At 49.0% G+C, this 27827-nt stretch overlaps 1 protein-coding gene across 1 annotated transcript in view; it reads right to left on the reverse strand.

Annotated features, from left to right (window-relative positions):
• Positions 1-27827, reverse strand: part of MDGA1 (MAM domain containing glycosylphosphatidylinositol anchor 1) — a gene marked incomplete at its 3' end in the record, with an annotated part of 148439 nt that overhangs the window by 33181 nt on the left and 87431 nt on the right. The window contains exons 9-10 of the mRNA XM_081997850.1: positions 17943-18212; positions 14471-14622 (exon numbers count right to left, since the gene is read on the reverse strand). Of these exons, the coding sequence (XP_081853976.1) occupies positions 14471-14622; positions 17943-18212 (422 nt within the window). The remainder of the gene's footprint in view (positions 1-14470; positions 14623-17942; positions 18213-27827) is intronic.

Here is a 27827-nt window from a genome sequence, read left to right on the forward strand (position 1 = left end):
CCAAGGTCTGGCTCTCCCCCCCATCCCTAAACATCCTTTGCCTCTCTGATTGCCAGCAGCTGGTCTGTGCAGAGCTGCATGCATCAGTCCAGCAGGAACCCATTTTTTAATCCTCCGCTTCAATCGCCCGCTGCTGGCCTCGTTCTCCTGATCCATGCGTGCTCTTCTCTCATGCTACCCTGGTATCTTCCTCCCTCCACCCCCTCCTCAGCCTCCCTCCTCCTTCTGATCACGCTGGCCCAGTGCTCCAGCTTGTTGCTGCGGTGCAGTTAATACAGCAGAGGCAGGCGCAGAGGACAGTGAAACGCTGGCCACCTCATTAGAGATGCTGAAGCCTCAGTGGAGGATCTCACGCAACAAGCTCATCCATCACCCGAGTCGGGATGCTGCCAGTGGGGCTAGAACAAGAGCACAGCGCAATGCACAGCCTCGTCTCTGCCTTCACCTCCTTTCATTTCCAGTAATGAAAGGGAGGGGATGTGAAGGGAAAAAACAAACAAACCCACAGTTTCTACCAGCTGGCTGTGAATATCACACAGGCTGCAGAGGGAAGAACGTTCTTGCAGAATGAGTTCACTAAAAACACCTTACAAAGGGCAAAATCAGCCACGCATGGGACGTATGTATTCACAGGCACAGTGCGCAGCCTGTCCCTTTCCCCTGTCACTCGTAAGCAATATTAGCAACTGAGGGAAAGCACACTCATGTGCTCATATGTACTTTAGCCATCAGGCCTCCAGCACCTGCAAACTAGGTCTGCCCTTTCTCATTCTTCACCATCACATTCTGTTGGTCAGTGTTGTCTGCCCCGTCCTCCATCTTATCACTTGAGCTGGCTTGTGATGCTTAGAGAGTGTTTGTCCCGCTGCGGCCAGCCGGGCCGGCTCATGGTCCAGGAACACATGCCAAGAGCCTCGGAGAGAAAAGCAAGATGCCACACTGCTTCCCTGAGACCCTGCTTCCACCCCAGCTGGGATGCCATCCCAGCAGAGGGGGTCAAAGTATGACACCACCACACCTACGTTTTCTGTTTATGTAGGCTATTAAAGGAAAAAAGGATGTTGCTTTCAGACTGAATGATGTTTAAGCCAGGTACATGTCAGCTAACAGACATAATAAAGCCAAAGGATATTAATAAACACATCTGTCAATAGTTAATATTGCAGTCCTGCTCAACAAACCACACCACGCGTTCACAAGACCACGATAACCTACCTGTGCTGGGACTACTTGACCTGCGTAGCCACGCATGTGGTCTTTCAACCAGCTGCCCATTAAGCAGCTGTGCATGCTTGTTTGAGGAAAGAAATTAGAAGGAAAACCTGTTTCATCACCAAACCCCAGGGAATTGTTACAAACACCAGCTAGAAAAACGTACATTAAAATCACGCAGATTCCCCAACAAGCTGATCGGAGCAAAGGAACCGCCCTGCGGGCACCCAGCTTCTCAGCATTGCTTTTCACTCCTGCCACTTTCTCCTTACTTGTCCCACGTCTTCAGCAACTTCTCAGCTCGAGGCATGAGCACTAACTCTGCTTTCCGGTACCTCCCCTCCAAATCCTTTCCACACATGCTCTCTCTCCCTTTATTCTCAGCCTCATTCAGATTCCCCCGGGTGCTCCTTCCTGCAGCACAAATGAGACGGGGTGGCTGCCCGCACTCCCGCTCCGTCCTCGCCAGCTAACAGCAGGCGTGGGCCGCTGGGAAAGCTCCCAGCTCCCGTCCCCAGCCATGCCAGCCTCTCCGAAGGGAGAGGAGACGGCAGAGGGAGGCAGGCTGCTGTGGCACAGCCTCGGACGCCGGCTCCCTGCCTCCGACGGGCTCTTCCTCACTCCCTGTACGGCTCCGTGGAGGAGCACAACAGACAGACGCTGTCCCCGGCACACGTGCAGGTGGGGCGTCACACCGATTCCCCCCCTCAACTTGCGGGTGTCAGGACGCTCTGGAGGGCAGATGTGCATGGAACTGGGAGCCGTGGGGAGCCTGGTGGTGCAGGAAGCACAGGTGTCTCAAAAGGGTTTGAAAGAAGCACGGGGCAACAATGTGGAGAAAATAATCTTCAACTGCCAATGCAACTGGTGGGCTGCACTCTTCGAGCAACCAGCAATTAAGTGGTCTTCACAGCTCAGCACCCTGGTAGGTGCAAGGGCTTCTGTGTCTCTCGTGCCCAGGAGAACAGTCTCAGCTGAGCTGCCCAGTTTCTCATCAGGCACAGACATCCCGGTTTAGCACGGTCCAGGGCCCAGGAGAAGGTGACGGCAGCAGAAGGGCACTTTTCCTCTGACAGGCGATACCACTCAGGATGTGAAAGAGCCTCCCATTTTTATCAGTTCAGCCTGTTTGCCAACAGTCTTAGACACATTATATGGCTCTGTCCTGGGGGGCTGCAGGCACCATCTCACATGTCAGATTTTCCCTGTGGCTGCGACTGCCGTGAACTCATCCCAACAAAATCCAGCTACAACACAGCTGCTCCCTTCCAAAGGGAGTGTCATTCACAAAGACCAGAAACAATCACACCGTTGCCCTCAACATGATGGAACTGGCAACGTCTGTGGCCTTAAACTGGTGGCAGCCAGGAAAGATACTCCCAAGCACCCCATCCTAGGGACTGAAAAGGGTTGAGTTTTGTTATGGTGCTAGTGATGACTTCTGGGATGAACACGGGGCTCTGCAATGCAAAGTACCCTGCCACATCAGCGGACTTGCCTCGTCCTCAATTTCTGCCCCAGCTGCACCTCCAAGTCTACAGGATGCCTTTGCAGAGAGGTAACTTCAAAGAGTTTAGATGCCATGGACTTCTTAAAGTTAAAAAAAAAAAAAAAAGGAAAAGATTATGACAGGATTTATGTGTCAGAGTTTACAGTGTCAGAGATGGAGAGCAAATTATCCAAGGGCCAGACCCATTCTCCATTGCTGGAGAATGAGAGCCCAGGAGATGAATTCCATGGGTAGAAGTAAGATAATTTCAAATTCTTTGGGAAAAGATGAATGAAAAATGCTCAGAAACAGAGGCAGGAGGGAGGTGGGGACAGGAACTTTAGGAACCCATCCCAAACATGAGGCTCCAATATTTTCCACAGTGATGGAAAAACATGCCATAAATCTGACCCTTCTCTCCCATTTCTTCCCATGGACATTCTGACACACAGCAATGGATTGAGATTCTGGTCCTCGATGTCACCTTGGCACCGCAGGACAGAGCAGAGGAAGATGATTTGACTTTGACATTGCAATTGAACACCACAGATTTGATTCTTGCTTTCTGTATTTTGGCAGGGGAATAAAACCCCTTTGCACTGGCAGCCCCCTCCTATTCTGCAGGAATTCAGACAAGAGAAAAGCACGGCCACGTTCAGGGACACAGCAGGGGAAGTACACTCCTGGCTGACAGAGCCCAGTCCCCTGTCACCGCAGGGGCTACCTCTGCATATTCATTTTATGAATGTACCACATCCCATCTTAAAAGCTGTTCCTGTTTGGCCTGCTTCTCCTGCTGGACGTCTGTTCCAGAGCCTGGCTGCCCTAATGTTCTAATTTCCAGCCTGAATTTATTCACAGGCAGCTTGCACCCAGTTGATCTTGTGCCAATATTGTCCTTTAGCTTAAATGGCTCTTTTCCCTCCCTGGTGCTTGACCCCCTGATGTTTTTATAGACAGCAATCACACCCCTTCTCAGCCTTTTCTTTGCTAGGCTAAACAAGCTGAGCACTCTGTGCCTCCTCTTGCAACACAGACCCTCACTTTCCCTGATCTGCTCTATAATCCTTTCCTGCATGATCCCACTTGCCGAGTTCGGTATCCCAGCCCTGCATATAGGGTGCAATAGCACTTCTCCACCTTGCCTGGAAGTACCTCAGGCTTCACCCAGGAGTACATTTGCCCTTTCCCACACCTGCATCTTACCAGCAGCTCCTTGAAGTCAACTCACTCACCCACATCGTTCCTTCATTTCAGTCATTTCCCACTGATGAGCACCCAGCCTGTAGCAGATTCTTCCGACAGCGCTCTCCACGTGCCCGACCTTGCATTTGTACTGCTGCATGTCACCCCACCTGAGCCACTCAGGTAGTTTTCCATCTTTCAGATCTTCTTTACAATATCCTGATCCTTCACTGAGGTGGCATTGCATCCCAGTCTGGTGTCAGCTGCACAGAATATCAGCAGCACAATCCTAATATTGTGCTGAGGGGATTCTGATCTCACTGGCCATGGGGAAGATGCCTGCCCACTTGGCAGGGTAGGTGCCATCTGGAAAAGCCATTTGGCTAAGTTTTGGTTAGTGGAGAAATTTGGTTTGGATATGAAGACAGTCACTGTGATGCTTCTCTATAATCTCTCACCAAACTTCCTGTGCCTGTCAGATGGGATTAAAACACTTCCTTGGGTTAGTACTTCATCACTGCTTTGAATGGAAATGATGTCAAGCATTAACAGCATCAGTTAAAGGGCTAGGGTAAGTTTAAAGTTGGATTTATTTTGTTTTCCTTGCTTGATGGCCATTACTCATTAAGGGTTTCCAGAGCAAATGATCACATTGCAAACATCAAGTTGGCATTTACCAGACAAGCACACCAGTGAACCAAAATTCATGCCTATGTATGTTATTTATCAGTCAAGCACACAGGTTCATATCCTGGGGTTAAGCAAGCATGGACGGCCAGAGCAAATCTATTATTCAGTTTAAATGAAGAGCCCTGGAAGATTTTCCTCCTCAATTGTCCTTAGCAGGAGGCTCTCTTTCCAGACTGAGACATCCCCAACTCCAAAGAGGGAAGCAACTGCAACCTTCAGTAGCTACCGAGGACAGCTGGAGCCATCTAAGCCACGAGACAGTCTCTCTTCCTCTCGCACAATCAGCTGCCTATCCTCATTAGGTGCCGAGAGCAGCAGTTTACAGCTTCCCAGAGAAGCCAAATTGGTGCTGTCATGAATTACTGTAAGTGCTTGTTCCACACTCTTCAATAATGTCTTTCATTAGGGGCTGATGAGAAAGCAATATGTATTTTATTAGCATATGTTCCCTGGTCTAAGAGGAACAGACCTAATCTTCACTCTGTCAGGGAGACAGTCAAGTAAAAGCCTTAACTGAGGCACAGCATGACTGGCAACTTCATGAGACATGGGCTTACTGGGGCATCATGTGGCTGCACGTCCTGAGGAGGGGGAACCCAGAAGCTGAAGAAGAAAAGGGGTGAACTAGCACCTGAATTTGGTGATGGGTGGGAGGGGAGGGAGAGCCACACGCTCCTCAGGCTGTGCAAGGAGCCTGCGGTGGTGTCACTGCGGGTGGTACTGAGCTAGACAGGTTATGTGTGTATCAAGCTATGTTTGTTATCTCTCTCCTACTGTCTCACACCCGTATCTTCAATCCTGAAGGCACATGCAGTCCTTCTCTTCAGACTGGAATCTCTATACCACTGCTGCAAGATCCTACCTGTTCTTGACCATGCACTGCAGAGCCTGAAATCACTTCTCTCTCTGCAGCAGGGTGATAAGCTGAATAAGGGATAATATCCCTCATGTTGCTCTGCAGCCTCCTCCTGCCCAGAGCAATGGTTCCCATCTCTTTTGAGCCTCATGTCTGAAATTCGGCACTGCTCGGTGCCTTATTGGATCCAACTTTATAACCATCCCTAATCTCAGCAAACACAGTCTCCTCTTCTAACCATTTCCTTGCACTGGACATGACTGCCTGCAGCCAGACCCGAGTATGTGTCTATTCACCACGCTGTCAGCGCTTCTGGCTCCAAGAAGAAAAAGCAAGCTGGCTCTACATAGCCCAGATTTGCTCAGCTGCAGTTGGGTTGAGCTCTAAGCCATTTTGTCTATAATAAGGTTGTGACTTATCAAGGGAGACATGCTCTACCAACGGGAGTTGATATCTCCCAGGCTTCTTGGGTTCTCAATAGACCTTGGCAGAACCCTTTGTTAGGGCACCATTACCCTTAAAAACAACAATTAGTAAAGGATAAGGCTGTTGCTTACTGGAGAAGAAATAGCCTTTGTGTGGCACTCTGGACTTCCCAGCCCAATATACATAATGAAGGTATATAGGTAAGTATCATTCCAGAGCCTATAGGCCACCTCCAACTCGACTGCAGGCAGCACAGCATACGCAGGGAGAGCCATAAAGCCCTTCACATTGCTCCACACTGCCTGTGCTGGCAGCATGACTGCATACATTTCATTTCTTTTTGAAACACAGTCAAAACATCTATCTAGTGCCTACTCCTGTCTGTTCGTCACTAGCTACGGGAGAGACTACATCTCTCTTCCAAAGCCTTCCCCCTTCACACACTCTCCCTTCTTATCTCATGTCCTAGGAAGTGAAAACCAGGGAAAAAACCCCAAACCCAAGAACAAAACCAAAAAAGGAAACAGAAACAAAAGAAAGAAGAGGTGGAAAATAGGAAGGGAAGCAGGGAAGGGGAAGAAAGTGCACAGAGAAAAGACTGAAGCAGCAGGAGGAACATGGGCTGACTACTGAAAACAACAGACGAGCAGAGTAAATAGGAGGAAGCTGCATCACAGCTTATCGATAGGGACTCTCAGAAAGGCTCAATAACTAGCATGTACCCCTTGAAGCCACCGAAGGAGTGTGGGTAAGAGATGCACACAAAGGACTCACTTTTATCTTTGATACCTGGCAAGCATTTTTCATCCTGTGCTCCGCTTTGTAAAACACAAGCCAACAGCCTGCTGGATATGAACAAGCACAATGGTGTGAAAACAACATCTCAAGCCTGCAAGGCTGATGTGAGGAGTGCATTGGTTGGGGAAATGTGATTATCTCTTCTCTCACATTCTCCTTACCCTGAATGAGCACTGAACAGCAGTGTTAGGAGCTAGAGGTAGACGAGATTTTGCTACCAGTTGTGTTTTAAGATCATATGAGCCTTTCCAGCGAGATTATTTGTACTGGTCTTCCCAGTCACTGTAACTATTCCAAACAGAGCTAAGAGTGGGAAAACTGTTCATAATTATTTGGTTGTCCTAGGCAAGCTAAACAATATCCTGCTTTCTCTCTTGCACAGTCAAGTACTTGAATTGCATTATGACTACAAATGCTTACAAAAAGTAAATGTTAAGACAAAATCTCTGCTGCAAGGCACCTTATGAACAGCAAGCCATGTTGTAAAACTCAGCTACCCTGTTTTGGGCAGGTTACTCTGCTTACTTTGGATAACTAGAGAAGAGAAATGGTACCATGACGCATAACTAACCTGCTGTTGCTCACATTACCAATTTTCCCAACTAACTGGTTACAAATGATCTGTGGACCAGGGATAACCAGCTCAAGAAGACTGTGAATCATGCTGAAGAGCAATTTGTGAATACAAAAAGACAGAATTAGTCAGACATTCATTAGTTAGGCATCGTTTGCTAAGCTCTTGTGGGCAAAGGGATGTCTCAATAGTGGCATTGGAAGATGTTAGGCTGACCTACAGGGGAAAAAAACCTCATCCCATGGCTCCCAACCATTTCCACTGAACTCACCTGACCCATCGGTGCTGGCCAGGCCTGTATCGAGCTTCCCCAGCCAGCCTTGCAAGAATCACTCTGATCCTCTGTCTGACGGGGCTAACAACAACCATGGCCGGGCAGACACCTCTGCCTGCAGTGAGCAACGGCCAGGAGGAAACTCTTCCTTTGCATTGGGCAGAAGCTCTGCTGTTGCCGCCTTAGCAGTGAAGAAAACATACATGAAATGTAGAAAAAGCTCCTGATTTCCCACCCCCACCAAATATCTGGCTGTCCTGGAGTCTTCCCTTACAGCACAGGTAGAAAGGACCTTGTTCTAGAAGCTGATCTCATCGACGTATCATCCCCTGTGACAGATCGCTAGGAAGGAAAAGAGAGATGGATCAACTTGCTGTCAGCTGCAGTGACCGACGCATCCCATTTTCAGGCAGCAGAGAGCACAGCTGAGGCAGGATCCTGCCCTCTCCACTCCCAAATGCCTGTGGCAAAATTGCTGCTTTACCCCCAGGTCCCGCACAGCAATCTCATTAAGCTTCAAGCACAGCTTGTCCATCAAATGCTATTGATCAGCCAGCTCTCCTTCCACCAGCCCGTGGCTGCTACTCAATCCCACCGCACGTCCCAAACCTCTTCTCCCCTTGCAGCCTAAAAAGGCTGTGTCGTTTCTCCCTTCTCTTGTTTCCCTGGCTTTGCATCATTAAGGCTGTTTGAACCATCCGCCAAGCACGCCTCCCGCTGACACGCTGGCTTCTTCCTGCATCCTTTTCCACCTCCCTCAGGTCTGAGTTCTGCACAGCGTCACGTACACCACTAGCACAACTGAAGGCAATTGACTTGAGAACACAAATGTAATTTGCCTATTCTCACTGCCTGAACAAAAGTTGAAAAAAAAAATTTTAAAAAGAGCATCCGTGGGGGAGACCGGAGAGAGCTGAAAAAACACCCTTTCCCACTACAGAGGGCAGCTCAGCAGGTAGGTGGAATTGCACTGATTTGACGTTGTCCCATATGACAGCAGCCTGTGATCAGACATAAAACTGGCAGCCAAGGTAGGCAAAAAAGAAGACAGAACTAAAGAAGCTTTCCAGCAGGCGTGACTTATAAGCCATCCTACAACAGAAGGTCTGCTTTGAGGTTCAGTCCTGAGAAAACACTGGGAGGCCAAGTCACTGCAATCCCCAGGCCTAACACCCGTGAGACAGGACCAGCGCAGCCTGCCTCAAGTGAAATGATGAACAGGAAAGGGATGTGCTGTTCTCACACCCCACAAGTGTTTTGATCCACGCAGCATCTCTCATGCAGCCAGGGCCACCATCTTCACCAGGAAGTCATGCTCCCTTCCTTGCTGCAGCCAGCTGGGGCTGCAATGCTCTAGCAGGGAGGAGGAAAGGAAAAGGGACTCGCACATCCCTTTTCCATGTCCCCTGTCTATGCCCCGCACTGGGCTGTTTAGTTAAGTGGCCTCTCAGCAGGAGGATTTTTCGGTGGACATGGCACCACAAGCCCTTTCCCTTTTTCCAGGTGACACCAGGCACATTTTATTCAGAGCAGGATGGGGACCTCTCCACTTTACAAGCCACAACTCCATCCTTTAAGCTTTTCATGTCTAGTATGAAAAGGAACTAGGAGGACAGCCCTGACTGCTTTTTAGCTAAGCTGTCCTAAAACCTTATCATATCACTTCCTCAGCTCCTGCAGTGTCCGTCAGCTGAAAACCCCACCGCAGCACTAGGCAGGGGATGCACAGGATGGGGCCGCTGGGGCTTGGTGCCCTAGTGAGTCTCGGGGTGAGGGCTATGGACCCAGGCCTGTCGGCAGCCCCAGGTGAGCGTTGCCCAGGCAGAATGTCATCTCCAGGAGCCCACCAAACATTAGCCCCTTTGTTTATAAAGTGAGTTCTGCCAACCCTGCCTGCCTCGTGCAGAGCTGCCTTCTTTCCTAGCCCTCGGCATCCCCCCAGCCTGGAGGTGCAGCCCTCAGGCAACCCCGGAGGCGGCGGCTGCTCAGTTTCTCAAGAAGCTTCGCCTGAAACCACGGTTGCATCTGCAAAAGAAAAGGGATTTTGTTCCCCTCCCAGAGCACAGGGCTAGGCTGCTGCAAGGGCCACCGCCTGCCTGAGTACACCCCCTTTCTGCATTCATAGTCTTTCCTAACCTGTGACCCAATAAACAGATGGGTTTATAATATCTAGAGGCGGAGAAAACAGTACTGCTTGTATTGCTTGGTTTTATAAGGTTTTATATATATTACTGTCTTGGTTTTATACTCTTCTTCAGACACTGGCTACTGCTGAAGATGGGAGGAGACAAGCTTTTGGCATGGATGTTCTCACTCCTGATTAGTACAGGGCTGGGTGGGTTAGCTTGCTCTGGAAATTTGTTCTACCCTGGTTGCCCAAACTAGCTGCTTATTTTATCACAGCATGGCTTACAAGCATTGGAAGATGCATCCAACTTCACTAGGTTGGTTCCTCATGGGCCAAGGGCCACGCACTTGTGTTGATCAAGCCATGGTGGTGCACAAATGGGGGAAGCACAATGCTGTGAGTTAACAGTGTTCTCAACTAAACATCTATGTAAAAGACTATGGGCTGGTGCACTGCTCGCTCATCCTCCCTTTCAAGTAGTACCATCCCTGCTTCGTGTGAAGGGAGTGAGCAAGAGATGTCCCTGCCCCGGCCTGTGTGCCCTTGGAGGGATGTCCAGCTCTGTGCAGTAATGAAGCCAAAGACAACAGTTGACAGACGCTGCTGAAGCGGGCTCAGAGAAGAGCAAAAGGACAACTCAGAGGCAGAAACGAAGCAATACAGCTCCACGGCCCGTGGGCCTTGGCATAAAACCTCCCCCGCTGCGTTGCAATAGCCATCAGCAGAGTTAACCTTCTACTCTAATCACAATCATTAAATTCCTGCTAACATCCTTGTCCTACGTCTGTCCAAACAGCTCTGTTATCTGTCACCTCCCCACACGGTGAGCCCGGCTCCCCACTGCCGCAGCTCTCATTAATGCCGCTCTGGCTGGCTGATGAGGCAAGTGGCAGCCGGCTCTGGAGCCCAGATGAGTTTTGTAGACAGCAGGGGATGTTTATCCAACATGGAGGGGACGAAAGTGCAAACAAAGAGAGACCGTACCATTACTCAGGCCTCGCGCAGGGCCGGTCTCATTAAAGACAGGCTCCCTGACAGGAATTAATCTGAAGCGACAACCCCGTGAGCTAACTTAGCAAATGGGTCTGGGGCTTGGCCCAGTGCAAATTACAGGGGTCTGTCTGGCAGGTAGTGCTGAGCCTGCTCTGAGGAGGGGAAAGGCAGGAACGTGTTAAGCTGGCCCAGTTCTGGCCCGAGCCTGTGTATCAGAAGGTGTGGAGGACATGGCAGCCTCAGGTCTCCTCGAGGTGCACAATGAAGATTAAACTTCCCCACTGCACCAATACCTTCTCCTTCCTCTTTCTCCTGCAGCCTCAGGTCACAGATGGGTTCCGGCTCATTAAGTGCACAGTAATTCTGCCACTATGCCCCGTAACCACCAGCCCAGCTCAGATCTTTCCTCCAGGATGCAACCTGCTTGCAATATTAGATGGCTTTTCATTTCTCTTTAATGTTAGAGCAGAGCTCTGGGAGGGGATAAAATACACAGAGAGAAACAAGCAACTTAAAAGGCTTTTTATTTTTTAAGCAAGGATCTGGTTTGGGGAGGCTGCTTTGAATCCCCAAGCAATGAAAAACATTTTCAGTTAGAGTGCAGTGCCTCAGTGATTTTCTATGCTACAAGAATATATGGAAGAAAAAAAGCTGACCAAACAAATAGCCCAAAAGCCTCATGGCATCTGCCCACAAACAAACAAGGCTGCAAACACATTAAGCTCACTGGTTAAGGTGAAGTAAGGTGGTCGGCATTTGGATCGGTCGCCTTGGAGCAAGAAAGGGAAAAACCTCCCAAGCCTTCAGGACAGAAGTCCATGAGGCCCCTGCAGCTCCTCAGCGGGGATGTTTTCCCCCCTGAATTACCCCTCAATGCCACTGCCTAAGCCCTACTGACCGATGCACGCCGGCAAATAACAGCCTATTTGCAGAGACATACAACCGAGGCTTTACATGAAGCTTGCTCCACATCGCCGTCATATGCGCTTTGCCTGGGTCGCTGGCTCCAAGCTGCCAGGCTGTTTATTTCGTTTTAATCGAAGGTTAATTCTTATTCTACTGGAACCAGTACGTCTGCTGTGCCACTCATCCGGCTCCACAGCGCTGGGAACAATCAGCTCCTGTGGAAATGCACCTGCCCGTCTTGCTGGGAGCCCCCACGTATTGCTTAGGAAACCAAATTCCCCGAGACTGCTTGCAATCCCCCCGGGAATGCCCAAGCAGCCCTTGGAAGCTATTGAACAGGAAGAGTTGGAGGAGCCACAGCACCAGCCAATTAATAAGCAGCACTTTGACTCTCACCCAGCCCCGTTTTCAGCAGCTGCAGCAAGCAAATTTAATTCAAGGGTTCCCAGGTGCCTTGCAAAGCATCCTGCTACTTAGGGATCTTCACATTACATATGCCAAGAGCTCTTCAAGGAAACTGAGGAGAGTGAAATGAAAACCAGCAAAGCATTTTACAACCAGTGGGCATCCCAGCTGGCTGCCCTTTGGATTCCAGCTCAGCAAGAGTTAACAACTCTGTGGCAGCCCCTCACCATCCTGAGACTGCAAGCTGCTGCTGTCTTGTTCACCCTTAAGATGCTGAAGGTCACCTGCCACCGACCACCGAGGTCAGGGAGCTCCCAGGGCTGGAGGAGAAGTTGAGCTGGCTGGCTGGGTAAGCTTTCATCAGCTCGATGCTGGCAATAAATCAGTCATGACTGACCGTGTGTAAGGCCCGTTTTATCTGAGGAGAATATTCCACTTCAATCCTAGCTCTCTAGGAGGATTTTTGTGCCACCACAAGTAGTGCCTGGAAGCCAGTGTATCCAGCAAGGAGGGCGCACAGGCAAACAGCAGCTCCTCATTCAGGCAGACAAATCCCCTTTCTTAAGAGCTCTCCACTCAGCAACGCTTTTAAGATTTTCACAGTTATATTCAGTAATGTCACCATGTTCTGCAGTCCAGCGACGGAACAGCAAGACACAAAGCTCATCCCAGGCATCCCAGCACAGAGAAGAAGGTGTGACAAAGCAGGACAACCTATGGGATGTGGAAGAGGGTGACGGCGCAAGGGAAAGAGTAGAGGCATCACAAAGCTGCTTGGAGCCCAAGTGAGATATCACGGGGAAAATGCCAAGAGGGCAGGACAGGAGCACGGAGGCAGCTCTGGGAAGTGGCAGGTTGGAGAGAAGAGGGGATATGATCCTCTGGGACAAGGAAATGGAAAGGTCTCAGTGAGACCTCAGTCTGGCACAGGGAGGCAGAGACCTCACTATGAAATGCAAGTGTCGTCATCGGAGGAGGAGGGCCAGGAGGAGGCAATACCGTGAAGCCTTTTCCAGAGCGTGTCCTGCTTGTGCTCGTGCTTGACAGAAGTGGGAACAAAACTCATCTGCTTCCTTCTCTCTCTGCCCTCCCTTACTCAGACCCAAGCCACCACAATGGCACCTGTAGCCATTTCTAAGACACTGCCCATGCATGAGACTGGGCTACAGCAGGGCCATGGTACAACACTCCTCTCAAACACACCACTTGATAGTCAGAGCTCTGTGGTGATGCTGCAAAAGAAACACAAACAGCAGTAACCGATGCGGTATGAACAAAACGGGAGGTGGAAGTGGGTAAATTTGCACAGGCACTCAGCTTCCTTCATGTCATAACTTAAAGCGGATATGTGGGTTTTTTCCCTTTTCTTGATCCCTTTCAGTAGGAGCTCAACGAGGAAGATCCAAGATTACTTCTAGGCACTGTGCAAAAGGGAAAAAACCTCAACATCACTGGGGAAGGATAAAAATCACAAATTAGTTCATCGAGTTGCAGTGCTGATAATAGCAAAACTTGGCTAAGAGAGAAAGGGTACTATGACAAACTGCCTTCATTATTAGAGGCTCCCCTGTGTCCTGTATTATTATTAAGTACTGACAATGTGCTCCGCATGGTTTGAGTAACAAACAAAGGCTGTCCCACCCCAGAGAGCTCACAATCAAACGGAGACGTAAAACTGGAGCCTACTGTGCAGAACTAGAGGAAAGAGAAACTTGAATCTTTTTAATTATTTTGTTTTCTATCTACAGTAAACAAACTTTTCCTTGGAAAATGCATTTGCTTCCAAGCTACCACTGAATGGCAAGAACCACCAATTTTAAGTGTCCCCAAAAATGTTGAACACAGGCACTTTGCTGAGCGTGGATGAAAACACCTGGCAGTCCTGCTAGGTTTATGTGCTTTTTAAAAACATCAGACACTCTACCTTAGCCTTCTCCAACTAATGACCTCTTCAGATTTCTCTCATTTCTCCGCCCCCCCACCCCGGTATGATTTTTCTTCAGACTCAGAAACCTCGAAACCCACTTCTCTTCCCTGCAGAGTTTATATAGTCCAAATAGCTTCATTACTGTGACAGTATGAAAGCCCTTCTGCAACACAAATAGCCAATGACTTTTTCCTGCAGTTCCTGCCTGGAGAGCTCTTCAGCTTGTTCCCTTTATTTCAGACGAGTGAGGAGGGTGGAATTCCACTCACTGGAGTCTTTGGCCTATAAAATCTACAATACCTACTAATGGCCATGGGGTTTTGTTCACATTAAAACCCCACTCAAAACATTGAGCATGAACAGCCCGATGGGAGGCAGCAGGGCTTTAAAAGCCCTCGATTGTACCCAACACCAGGCGTAAAAACGAATGCCGAGTTGCGCACTTGGCCTGTCTCTTCCTTTCGGTGGGGGAACATGTAAGACCATCAGGGTATGGCAATTTCATCACCTTCAGCTCTTAATGGGCAAGGAGACATTGATGTAACGGCCTCCTGAGAGGTCCTCTTCCCCAGGGCACGCGCTGAGGCTCCAGAAGAGCAGACCTTACCTGTCGGACTTCCAGGAGGTACTTGAGGATGGGATCCACAGCATCGGGTTCCTTCTGTGTCCACTGCAAGACGTAAGAGTAATTCTTGGATTGCTTCTGGCTCAAGGTGGGGTTGGGAGTGTCATAGTAAAACTCTGGGCTGTAAGCTTTTGCTGGAGGGGGGCGGAAAAAAAAAGAGGGAGGAAAGTAAAAGAGTGGGATCAAGGGGAACATAAATTACAAAGAGATTTGCTCAGAGTGGAACAGCTCCACTTACCCAGCTCACTTGCCTTTGACATGACGGACACCTTTACTATTGTGGCTGGTGTTGCACTGACGTGCCATCATTTTCTGTGTATCACTACCGCCTTCACAGCCTGAACTACTGGGAGGTTTAGCAGCCCTGCAACACCAGTGGGGCATGACTGACACCAGAGAAGGTGGGATCAGCTGGAACCAGCTTTAATCTTTTCTATCTTGCTTTGTAGTTTATATTGAGACAACAGCTTTAAACTGGCATTTCTCCTGTTTCATCTGCTACTTTACGGAGTCGCCTGCTAACAAACCCTGAGGAACAACCATTTGGCCAGTAGGTCATAGGAAAAGCGTTATTTATCACACAGGGACCATGGCATCAAAAGGGAGACCTTGCTCCTTCTGCATCTCCCCTGCCTTGGCAACACAGTGCTCCAGCCTCTTTGTAACATGACAGTCAACTCAGCAGCAAAGGGGACGCTGACCTCAGCCTGGGTAAAAACCACGGGAGCTTTTGCAGGGGCAGAGATGTCTTTTCTAAACCCACGTCTCCCCTTAAAAACAGAGGGCAGCAGGAGGAAGGGAAACACAGGAGAAACGATGTACCTTGGAGAAACTGGATGGTTCAGAGAAGAAGGGATTTCCCATCATTTCTCCAGCCACTGCTGTCCTGAACCACTAATAAACGGGATTTGAAGGTTTCAGCCGTGCAGCCCCGCAGCTACTGGACTAAGGCACAGGGCCCAGAAGCAACTCAAGGTCTTACCCACAACTGGTTTTGCCCTATTTGAAATCACTTCATGTCACCCTGTGCACTTCAATTTTTGGCCAGTCCTGTCCTGGGCCAGGCAGGAGCTGGACCTGAACCAAAACTCTCATTTCTGGGTTCAGGTCTAATCTGGACCTGCACAGACCAGAAATATGCTTGGGCAGCAAGCGATGCTGGAGAGCAGAACAGACATAAACACCGTCTCCCCAGGCAGTCTGCTGCACCTTTCCACTTGAATCACAAGCCTTGCCATTCTGTGTGGTTGTAATTGGGCTCGAAATGATTCAATGTTTATTTTTTATGAACTCAGATGGATAATATTGATGTTTATTTCCAAGTCCTTTTTTTCTTATTATTTTTATTGACTTGAATTTTTGCACAAGCAAGAAGTTCAGAACCACCTCAGAGACTAATTGCTGTTTATTCAACTTGTATTGACTGTGGAAGTCAAGCTTCATAATGGATTCTGAAATAAAATCAGAACTGATGATAATCGTCATCTTGCATGATATTAATTCCTTATTAATTGACTCCAAGATGGAAACGGAAGCTCAAAAAAAAGTGCCTTCTAATAGAAATGCAGCACATCAAAATACTTTTGGAACTTCTTTCTGGAAACTTTTACCGCTGCTGGAAAGTTTTGTCTTTTGCTTACAGCTGATGGGAGAAGGCTATTCACTCCATCTTTCAGGGCTTTTCTGTGCCTGTAGCTAGTAGGAGAGCAGGTGTTGATCAGTATGGGCTGCCTTGAGAACTTGCTCAAGGGGAGTGGGTTGGATGTCTTGCTATCCTTCCAAAACATCTCAGAAAGCTAATCTCCCACCCATAGAAGAAGGTAATCCCATCCTGGGCAGGTTTATGTATTCTGTTTCCAGAATATGTGAACACCTCACAGTCACAAATGAGTCATTGCCTCCTTGTCAGATAGGAAGCTTTATGGTCCTTCCTTCACAAAGAAACAGGAAAAAAAAGAGACTATGCCATTCCCCCACTCTATTCAGGAAGGCTGTGGCCCATGGGAGTTAAAACTCCAGTGGTCTTGAGCCCAAGTGGAGCAGTCTAGCCATCAGATTATTTTTTAGGTTGCTCTACAGGTTCAGAATGTCTAATTGATTTGTAGCTGTCCAGGAGACAGACAGAGATGCCTTGAGCTGAAAAGCCACCATCAGTGCCTTGGAAACAGAGAAGGGATGCAGGAAAATAAATGCTTGTTGCTTTCCTAATGAGTACTCTCTAGGGATGAATGCTGCTTTCTGCTGAGGGGATTTTATCTCATGGGGCACAGTATGGCACACTGGGTGGCAATATGAATTTGTTACTACTTCCAACAAGAAACTCAGATCCTGGGAGCATTCCAAACCTTGCTAGGGACAAAGTTTGCCATGGTGGCTCATAGTGGGATATGGTTTGCCATCATCTAGTTAGTGATGTGACAGTTGCAAGCATATGAAGAAAGGGTAGAGAGAGCCTAAGCAAAATCCACTGCCAGACAAATTACAGGAGATCCCAAGGGGTGACAGCAAAGTCCTGAAAAGGGGCCCACACAGGAGAAGTGGTTTGGGTTTCCCTATTCCAAGAGCATCTCAGAGTTACAGCATACCTGAGCTCTTCCAAACCCTGGGAAAGATCTGCTTCAAAATCAGTCCTCTCTGGGTGTTATTTATTCTCATTTGTTCAGCCCTGACTTGAAAAGTATTATAAATTGGCCCTGGACTGAAAACCCAGTATTTTGGCTGAATTTACTGCTTATTAAGGCAACTTCATCAGAGAGCTTGTCTAGAAACTGGTGCCCAAGTCAATTCTGGGGTCATGGGAAAAGCAGATTTAATGATCAGCTGGAGAGGCTGGGTCAGATATGTGGTTTTAGATGCTATAACTCTGCCATCCCTCTTTGCAGTTGCAGGTGCTGGAGAGGAGTCCTGTGCCTGCTGGATTCACAGAAAACTATAAGTAGCAAATACCCCGAGTACTGGTATCCATTCCCAGATCATGTTTGTCCTAGCAGGCGTCGTGACACAAAGACAACCAGGAGACATAGGGAAGGTACAGGAATATATAACACAGTTTTTGTTCGTTTGTTTGTTTTTAAAGGGGAACTTAGATGGTTTTGAAGGCTGCTGAGGAGGATGTAAAGGCTTTCACTCCACCTATGATACAGGTTGTCCAAGCTTGAAAGCTGATGGCAGCCTCGAGTTTAAGTCCCGTATCTTTCAGGCAAGTGGTCAAACACTGCTAAAATGTACCAGTGGCTGCCACTGACTGCCCCAGGTCCGTCACAGACTTGAAGGACTGCCTGAATGATGGAGGCAAATCTCCTTGTTGGCTTATGAAAATTCCCTTTTGAACATAGTGCCGTGCACAGAGGATGCAGTAGATGTTGTTTGTACTGGCCCCAGCTTATTGGGAGCGAGCTTCCCACCTCCGTGACCCCATCCAACATCTCACTCCCACGTGCACTCTGTGACTTACCAGACACCTGGAAGAGGCAGGTGGAGACCCCCACATCATTGGAAATGCTGCACTCGTAGCTACCGCTGGTCTCCCGGCTGACACTGTCCACCTTCAGGTCCGAGTAGTCTTGCTGGTCTGCCAGGGGCTGCGCCAGAAGGGTCCCGTTGAAGCGCCAGACGGAGGTGGCCACCTTCATGGGGCTGCCCTTCAGCATGGTGCAGCGCAGAGTGACGCTGCGCCCCACACCCTGGCGCACGTCCTGGAAGGCCGGCTCCACCACGGGGGGGACTGGAGACCGAACAGAGCAACAGACGGGGACACGATCAGGGAACAGCTGTCTTGCGCAGCACAGTCACCCCGGCAGTGCCTCTGGGGAGACAAGCACCTATGATTTCCAAAAGGATGTTTATTTTCTAGTGAGAGCCAGGCTTCATCAAACCAAAAGAAGCGGTAGTCATCTGACAACCCCTTCTGACTGGGCTGGGGCCACCTCCCTCCGATTAGGTAGAGGTGGCCTTTATCAAGCACTCATCCCACAGTGAGACACTGCCTGGAGAAGCTGCCAACCCTGCTCGTCCATGGGGGAAGTGCAACTCCAGCAGCTGAGCGCCACAGCTTAGATTTAACCCTTGGATCTTAATCAGAATAACCATAGTCCTCATGCCCAACATAAACTGCACTCCCTGAGCAGGCAGGTATGCTCCCAAGCCGTTACATTCGTCTTCTTCTGGTCAACGTCTGACAGGGTATTCAAGGACACCATGTTCAGAGGGAGGGATACGCACTGGCTCTCCTCACTGAGCACAGACCTCAAGGGGTGTGAAGGGGCCTCTCCCAAATACATCAATACAACATGTCAGGGACTGGCTACAGGGATCTTCGGTCCTATTTTTATCTCTGGCATCAATTCCCCAATTTTGAGAGGTGAGTCACACCTCTGCATGTCAGCTTCTCTGCCAGTAGTGTGAGAACAGTGATGTGTGGCCACCTCCTTAGCAAAGGGAGGCTACTAAGTCTTGCTCTTCAGCATTTCTAAAAATTAACAGGAACCCATGATTTGGGCATAGCTGAGGCAGAGCAAGGAGAGAGTCTGGATTGGTATTTTTTGGGTTACCCCTTATTTAATGTGATGGCAGAGGATTTCAGTCTCCAGAGCCATCTGATGGACATGTTTCACTTGCAATAAACTCTTAATTAAAACACTACCTCATGGGAATAACCAGAAGCTCTCCCTCTAAAATGAGAAAGGGTTTCTGAACACAAAACAGCTTTTAGCCTGAATGTAGAAGAGGGAGAACAGTTTTGTAGCAGCTGCAGCACAATCACAACTCATCTCCTCCAGGTTCAAAAGCCCCTGCTCTTCCACAGACAACTTCGAGGCACTATGGATCTACAAAGCACCTGCCTCCTCTAAAGGTCTGCAGAGCTACCAAGCACAGCCATGCCCCAAACCCTGCAACACACAGCATCTACAGGGCCGCAGACACAGCTCCACCAGGGTCACACAGCGTCCCTGCTGCCCTGAAGACAGCCATGCCCGGAGGGCTCCAGCACACCAGTCTCTCCCTTCCCGCAGCCTGACTCCAGCAAGACCCACCCACAGCTCTGGAATACTAGTGACGTCTCCGTCTTCACCACAGACGAAGGTGGTGCACGCACCACCCCATAGGCCTGCACGCACAGCATCCCCTCTTCCAGGGCACACACGCGACCACCCCCCCGGCAGTGAGCCCTGGTTTGACAGTGGCTGATGATTGTTTTCTCCTTACCCATTCTCAGCTCTCAGCCTCTGGGCCCTTCGCTGCACTTAAGTAGATTAAAAGCAGCCCTTGACTGAGTTCACGTTGCCGTGCCGAGTGGCATGGTCAGCTCATTATGGACGGCTTTGCGAGCAGTGTGTCTCTGCGGGTGCTCCAAGCGCTGACTTGCCTTTGGCTCGCACGTCTCCCACCTCGCGGTGAGAATAATGTGAGAAGTTGTTTGATTAGACCTAGTGCCATGAATGTGTCATCGCCATCCCTAGCTGCTATCCCATTTCTTGGGTCACATCTGCTCCCTAATTGAAGCCAGTGGGGTCTCACAATAATGTGATTATAAAATCAAGGCCAGCTGGTGATGTTAAGGGGGGGGGCAGGGAATAAAAAGGGGAGAGAAAAGAGAAAGGAAGAGTTAAAAAAAGATGGCATGGCAGCTCCAGATGTACTCAAAGCAATCCATCTTATGAGGAGGAGAACAGAGGGGTGGGAGAGCAGCTTCCCTCGCTGCATCAAGCAGCGCCCATGTCCGGAGCTGGGACATTGGAAGAGAAAAGATCTGAAAGAGGACAAAGTGCCCTGCAAGGACACACGCTGCAAGGAAAGGGCCCCCTGAGCCTCACTGAGCGAGCGTCTGGGGCTGGAAAAGGGTCACAGAGGAGCACGGCTGGGACAATCCAGATGCTTCCTTGGGTCACAGGAACAGGAGGGCAGCCAAGGATGCAGCAGATATTTAATCTTCTTCAGCTGGGAAATGGGATTTACTTGATTTGCAGTGGGGCAGGCTCTGGGCCTATGTTATCACTTTGTGAAGGGAATGTCTGAAAGTGCTTATACAGTAAAAATTGATTACATTTTCTCCTCCTGTCCCTGGCACTAGGAAACACCCAACAAGCATTAACTCTGCAGGTAGTCCTGGAGCCCCTGGGTTTTCTGGAGAGAGCGCAGGTCACCCCATCACTGCAAAGGATGCATGCAGTACTACGGCAAGGGGCAGCTGTTGCCGAAGGCTGCCCGTGGGTATGAAAGCAAAAAAAATGTCAACAGCAATTACAGAGCCAGGCATCAGCTCTGGCCCCCAACACCTACTGGGCAGCCCACACTTGTTCATGTAGGTTATACACAAAAGGGAGACCACTGCCAAGGCAGGGATTCAGACTGCAAATCCTAGCAGATAACAACACAGCCTTTTCTCATCCCTGGCTTAAACGCAAATGAAAGCTTGTTTAAATGAGCCGGTCTTGCTACTCCCTCGAACTGCGAACCGAATAGCTCAGGTACACCCGAGATGGTGACTGTCTCGGAGCAGAGACCTCCAACATGACTCCCATGCAGACACCTTCAGGGAGCTGCAGAAAATGATAACGAATTTCCAGGTGCCTCTAAAGCCCTCAGGGAAGCAGCATCCCTGCTGGCTCTAAGGGGGCTGTTCTGCTCAGTACAACATTACCTGGCCAACCTGGCTCACCAAGCTGCCATGGTGCTTTTTAGGGAGCTTGGGTACCAGCCCCAGTTTTTAGCCCAGTTCCAAAGGTGGGTCCTTGCCCAGAAGCTCCTCAAATGCCTTTCCGTGTCTCCCCTGAACTCCAGCGCATGCAGCTGAAGTGCTCTTTTACGCAGCAGCCAAGGTGCAGGCGGCAGGTTGCTACGCTTCAAGGAGGAGGTTAGAAAACCTCTCTGCACACAGAGGGGCTTCAGGATCCCCTGGTAAGAAACACAGCAAACAAATATAGACAATTACTGTTTTCTCTAAGCACACAGCTTAACTCTAGAAGAGCTAGCTGGCAGGAGGAGTGACGAAAGGGGTGAAGAGGGCAGCATATTACCGTTCTGGGCAGCGATGAAGGAGCAAGGCTCCTCCAGCAACCTAGTTAAGATGCGGCTGCAGAGAACACAAGGCAGGGCAGCCTGCCTTTGCAGCAGAATTATTGTGCAACAGGAGAAAACATAATCACTCACCTGCTCGTTAGGAGCAAATCGAGTCAGCCAAACAGGCAACCTACTCCAGCGTGCCAGGCACCCTAAAGCAAAGCCAGGCTTGTAGGCAGCTCCCTTGCTGTGAGCCAGAGCAGATGCCCTGTGCTGAAGGGTTGCTAAGCCATCATGGTGCTCACGATGATGAGGGGCAAGAGCGAGGGAAGCATAACAGAGAAACATCAAGTGTCAAGGGGTGTTGCTTTGTGCCCCAATAACCTCCTAATTTCTTGGTTTCACTGGAAATAACCAGGACTGAAATGCTTTTCCTGCTAGAGGAGTGAGAAGTGCACAAGTTGTTGAGCTGTGGTCAAGTCTGTAAGTATTTGTTTTAAGTCTGTTTTTATTTTAGCCTTGAGGAAGCGAGGGGTGTTCTTCCTTACAAGAGCCCGCTTGCAGGAGAGACCACAATCTCCTTGCACTCTTACTGTGCTGTCGTGCTTGGGTGCAGCTCAAGAAGGGGTACTCAGTGATCCCTGTGATGCTGTCTGATTGCTGCAGGTTCCTATCAAATTCAGATGCCTCCAGAAGGCAGAGATGCTTCTTCACCAACAATGAAGTCAGAGCATCCCAGATAGTGATATACTATGGAAAGTTTTTCACTTGTGGGGTAAATACAGAAAAAAACAAAAAAGTGAAAAAAAATTTTTCTCACTTGAAAAATTGGGGATGTTTTCATGAGGCTGCTCAATCTGATATGGATGAAAGGCAAAGAAAGGCGCATATTGGGGTGGACTGATGCACAGAAATCAGTGACAAGCTTAAACACAAACCAGCATCTGCAGAACAGGGGAACACTGAGTGAACAGACTTGGCATTAAGAACTCAGGCAAGAATTGAGAAGGTCAAAAATCCTAGACACCACAGCACAAGACTACTATTGCAAGACACATGCAAAGTCTGCTTTCCCACCGTAGCCTGAGGTCTGTGAATGGCACGTCCTGGTCAATTCCCAAATGCTGGCTCATTTTGAAATGGCTGTCTGTCAGAACTGAGGAGCTCACTCATAACCTGCTTTCTGACTCACAGGCGGCCCTTTCCCCGCTGTAGCCACCCTGACCAGTGGTTAACAACAGCCATCTCTGTAGCTGGTCGGCTGCCCGCATCGTACTGCTGGCCTATGCGGCTACCATGAGCTGCTGCGCTCTCCTTTTTCTACAGGGATTTACTTCCCACAACGCTCCCTCTGCTGCACAGAGCACCACGGCGCAGCAATGTCCAGGTGGAAAAAGAGGCGCAAGCAGAAAGACGGCTTGCCCAAGGCCACGTGAACCGGCGGCATCAGGCAGAAGCGGCGCAGAAGTCCTGTATCCTGACCCACACTTCAGTCCTTAGCCCAGGCTTCCTCCCCTGTGACAAACACCCTCTACTCTACCCTCCAGAGTCAGTCACCATTTACATGTTTATTTAAATCTAGAAAGTGCAACGCATAATACAAATGATGAAAATAGCAAGTCTTGCTAGATTAGAGAGCAGCTCTATCTTCAGCAGCTCTCATCCCACTCTGCTGAATGACTCCCTCCGAGCTCAGCCACGCAATCACAGCGCCAGTGGGACTCCTGCTTGTAGGCTTCACCTTATTCACAGGTGAGAGCTAACTGAGCACGCACTTGCTGGATTAACATTGCAAAGGACACACAGATAACTTGGTATGAAAGACTGCACTTTTGTGGTTAGTTGCAATTATTAGCTGTGGTTTGTTATCCAAAGTGGCTAACAACACCAGGCAGTAATTTCTCTCTCTGGAAAGCAGATCAGCACAGGCTGCTATTAGAGCCTTACGAGATCTATATGACTCCATCCAGCATCCATTTAAATGCTGATAGGTACCTATCTGCAGTCATACTGGATGCAGTCTTCTCTAACCTTCTCTAGACAACCAAAGCGATCCCAGCAAAGGGTGCCTTCCTTATCCAGCCCGTGGTCCCATAATCCAGGGTAATAAAGATGTCAAAGGCATCAAAGATACTGCATCCCTGTTTTCACGGCAGGTTGAAAACTCTGTGGTTTCAGCTCCAGGAGGGACAAGAGCTCTCTACCCAAGGAAGCAGGAAGCTCTTTATTGTCACAAGGCTTGGAAATCACAGCTGAGCAATTGCGTTCCCTGCAACAGCACCCACATCCCAAGAAGGCACATTAGGCACCAGCAGTTTTCCATGTGGAGACAAATACCCAACTAATATTTACAAGCCCAGTCTCATTTGCTTGTTTGTGAAAGATGATATAATAGAGTAGCTAGAAGAGGGGAGATGGAGGAAGGCATGCTCAACCTATTTCGGCTAAAAGGCAGAATCTCTTCCTTTCATCTTCTATGCCTTTCGCCTTTGCGCTTCAGCCTCCCCATATATAAAGAGATAAAACGTGTATCTTTTGCAAAGTGCTTGAAAGCCAAATTTCAAGTATTGTTATTTCAAACAAAACAAATTTGTTTGAGTACATTTTCTGCTAGACAAGTGGGTGCAGGGACCAGAGAAGCGGGACTTAGAGCAGAGAAGACTCAGTTCTGTGCTAGTTGACTGCTTTTAAAAGAAGAGAAAATGAAATGTATTCACTCCCAGCTTTTCTGCTTTCCTCTTCTCTGAACTTTCCAAGCCAATTAGATCAACCAATCTTCACCTTGTTTTAATAAAGAGGGGTTTACTAAAGGATTTCCTCTTCTGCATGATGAGCTGTGATGATTAATACACGAGACCCCCAGCTCACTTTACAGAGTGGCTTAAAGAAATCATCCTGGGTGGGAATTTCCAGACATTCTGCCTCACTTATATGCCTCCTCAAAAAAGATCTGTCCCAGACATGCTGGAACTCCACTCAGACTCTCTGCCCAATTAATTCATCCTGACAATACACTACAGAGACAAGTATTCTCCTGCATTGTAAAGCCACCTCATTCCCATGCCTCACTTACCTTCAAGTGCCTGGTTTAAAAACAGTACACTCCCCTAATTGAAAAAGGTAAGTGGGAAAAGATGGTGTATCTACAGAAGACACATACACATATGTATGTGAAATGCATGCTGATAATCCTCCCCCACCCACATACCACCCAATTAGCAAAGTTATGCACAAGAGAAATGAAGAGGGTGAGAGAGCTGCCATTTCAGAGCTAATACCTTCAATCACTGCCAGACCAATGCTAATAACCCCAATCTATGTTGGGTTTTTTTTTGCCACAGACTAACATGAAAATATTGTCTCTAACTCACAGCCAATTTTGCTAGTAATAGCATGGCAAAGCAGGATAATGGCAAGGGTGGATCTGGGATTCTCCTGCCCACCCACGTACCCACAAGAGGGGAGCCCTCCCATGCATAGCATTGTCAGACCACCAACACTCCACTCAGGTTCTGCCTCTGTCTTCTAGAAGATAACAAGATGTCAGCTCACATCCATGCATCTGTTATTACATGCTTCTGTTTAACAAATTGGGCTGGCAGTGACATGCTGCTCCCAATAGCATATAAATAGTTTAGATCCAAACATTCACTAACAGTCAGCCAATGATACTCTTTCCCCAGAAGCATCCCATATGCATTAACTTTTGGCAGAGAACCACTTATCTTACTACTTAATAATTCATAGGTGAGATACTCAGCTGGGTAGTTCTGGGAATAAAACAACTCATTGCCAGTGAAAACTAAGGGGGGGGGGGGAAAAATCAACCCACAAAAAAGAACCAAATAAGATTCTTCTTCCAAAGCAGAGAATCCACATCTTTCCTCTTACTTCAGAGTTTATCACTAGTTTTTCTTACCATCTAACCCAATTCCCTTGCTGCAGTTTAAGCCTAATGCAAGTCCTCCCCATAGGTGTTTTCATGCCATAGTAATCAACTCTGTCCTATCCCCAGTAATCCCCAACCTCAACAAATACTAGGACAGAATTTTTAGATCTGTTCTCCTCTTCCAAAGTCCTTGACAAGATGGTGCTGACGTTTTAGATGTGCGTGTGTGTATGTATATATATCTTTACAATTCCCCTTTCTCTCCCTCCTCTGCTCTTCAGGTGGCAGAAGCACAGCTTTAGTTCCTATTTAGATTTTGTTTTCTCTGTCCTAGAGTTTTAAATGCCAGAGGAATCGCATGCAAAAAGTTTGGAAAAGGAGAAAATAAAAGAGAAACCTGAATCTACAGCTCTGACTCTCCTCACGTGCCTGGCAGAGACAAGCAGGGCACAGGGGCAGAGATCAACAGGTACCGTTTGCAACCCTTCGAGCAGAAACGGAGCTGCTTGGCCCACCACAGCAGAATGCATTCCCTGTGCTTCCATCCACAGTGAAAAGAAGGGGAAAAAAAGGGGGAAACATCAAATCGGTGATGTTCATCATCCTAGGATAGTCCCTTCACGTTCCTGAGAAGGATTTGGAATAACTGAGAAAGGACCGATCGTCCCCTCCAGGTTTGACGGCAAACCTAGAGCTAGCTGGAACAGGGCTTTAAAGCCCAAATTTATCCAAACTAACTTCAGGCTCTTCACTGAGGCACCCGCGTTAGGAGTGCCGCCTCCCGCCAAAGCCACTGAGTGAGAGGGACATCTCCAGAGGGCGGTTCGGCTGGCAGGAACCCCTGGCTGCCGCTACGCCCCTCCCTCCCGTGCCCGCACAGGGAGCCTCAGGCGACCCCAGCCCTCGCGCCTCTGCTGCGTGGGGCGAGCGCAGACCAGAGCACACGCTGGCGCGACACCTGCACCGAAGGGGCCGGTGCCACCCCTCTGCTTGAACCTCTCTCCGACCTCTCGGGGCCTCGTGTACCCAGTTCCTCGGTGAGCCGAGTTGGCAGAAACACGCTCCTGAAGCTTGGGCAGCGCGCCCTGCGCTTGGGCTCTTGGACAGGAGACACCTCCTGCATTCGAGCTGCTGCGCGCCGCAGCTGGGCTGCCCCGGGAAGGCAGGCAGACACCAGCCTGCAGGATCCCCTTCGCAAGTACGGTGATAAATCTTTGGACTCCAGAGAGCATCCAGTCAGTGCCACTGCGAGGGCCCTCGGCCGGAGCGTGCGGCTGCCGCCTACAAGGAATTGACTGGGTTTCCCCTCGTCTCCTGTGGGGGGTCCCACCCACAGCCAGAGCCGCTGCCAGGCAGAGGTGACTGCTGGCTCCGAGCAGCGATCCAAGAGCAGCAGGCTCCCGTTCCACCACCAGCTGCCTGAGCAATTCAATCGCCTCCGTGTGTTCGGACCCTTTTGATAAGAGGGCTGAAAGCTAAGAGCAGGGAGGCTGCAGGAGAAAGCGCCTCCGAGAACGGCAATCCTGTCACAAGGGAGAAGAGTCCCTGCTTTAGAAATGCAATGAGTGTCAGGGCCACAGGTGGTCAGAGCCTCCTGCTCACAGCTGGGCTATGGCATTACCTCACCTTCTGTTTTCAATTTGAAAGCTAAATTGGGAGCACTAGATGATCCCTCCACAGCTGCTTTCCAAACAGGCAGGCAAAGCAAGAGGCAGCATAGCCAAAAGCAGAAATGTTGATTAAAAAAAATCATCAGATCTGCTTTAATGATGGGGTGGTGGGATCAGAGCTGGAAAGGGGAGAGATCCAAGCCAGAAAGAGCTTGGTAGGGGAAGGAGGGCTGTCCAAGGCAATTAAGATAATCAAATAGTAACCAGCACTCCTTATTACGTTTACTTTGAATTCTTTCTTTCTCTGTGCTAGTAAACAAAAAAGACGCATGGGGCAAAGCTAGACCAGGAAGAGTTAATGCAGTGGTTCTCCACTTATCTCAGAGTGGAAAGAGGCCAGGCTTCCCTATATAAACCAGTCTCTTCCTCAGCCTTTCTTTCAGGCCTAAAAGTGAATTTGGACCAAGGAGGAAGAACTCGGCACAGAGCAACACCCAGTTCTCCATCACTTCTCTATCCCCTGCCTCAGAGTTCTGCAGCCAATTGTTTAATATCCTGCTCTGCTAACTGTCATCATTACCCCATTTTTCCATCCTTCACCCTTGATTGGTCTTGATTCATCTGAGGAAGATGACGACAATGAGAACGTAACTGTTCAGAAAGAGGCTGAAAGGATGCTCAGACTAAAAGATTTATGACAAACGTTCAGTCTCGTAAACGAAGCAGCTGAGGTCAACAGATATTGAAGCATTTTTTCCCATAAGAATTAATATAACAAGGGGGGTGGTGCATACAGGAACTTAAGAAATGCATGTAATTTAAAAAACACAGGATCAATGTA

This window comes from Phaethon aethereus (assembly GCF_964289735.1).
Source record: "Phaethon aethereus genome assembly, chromosome: 3".
NCBI classification, from domain to species: Eukaryota; Metazoa; Chordata; class Aves; order Phaethontiformes; family Phaethontidae; genus Phaethon; species Phaethon aethereus.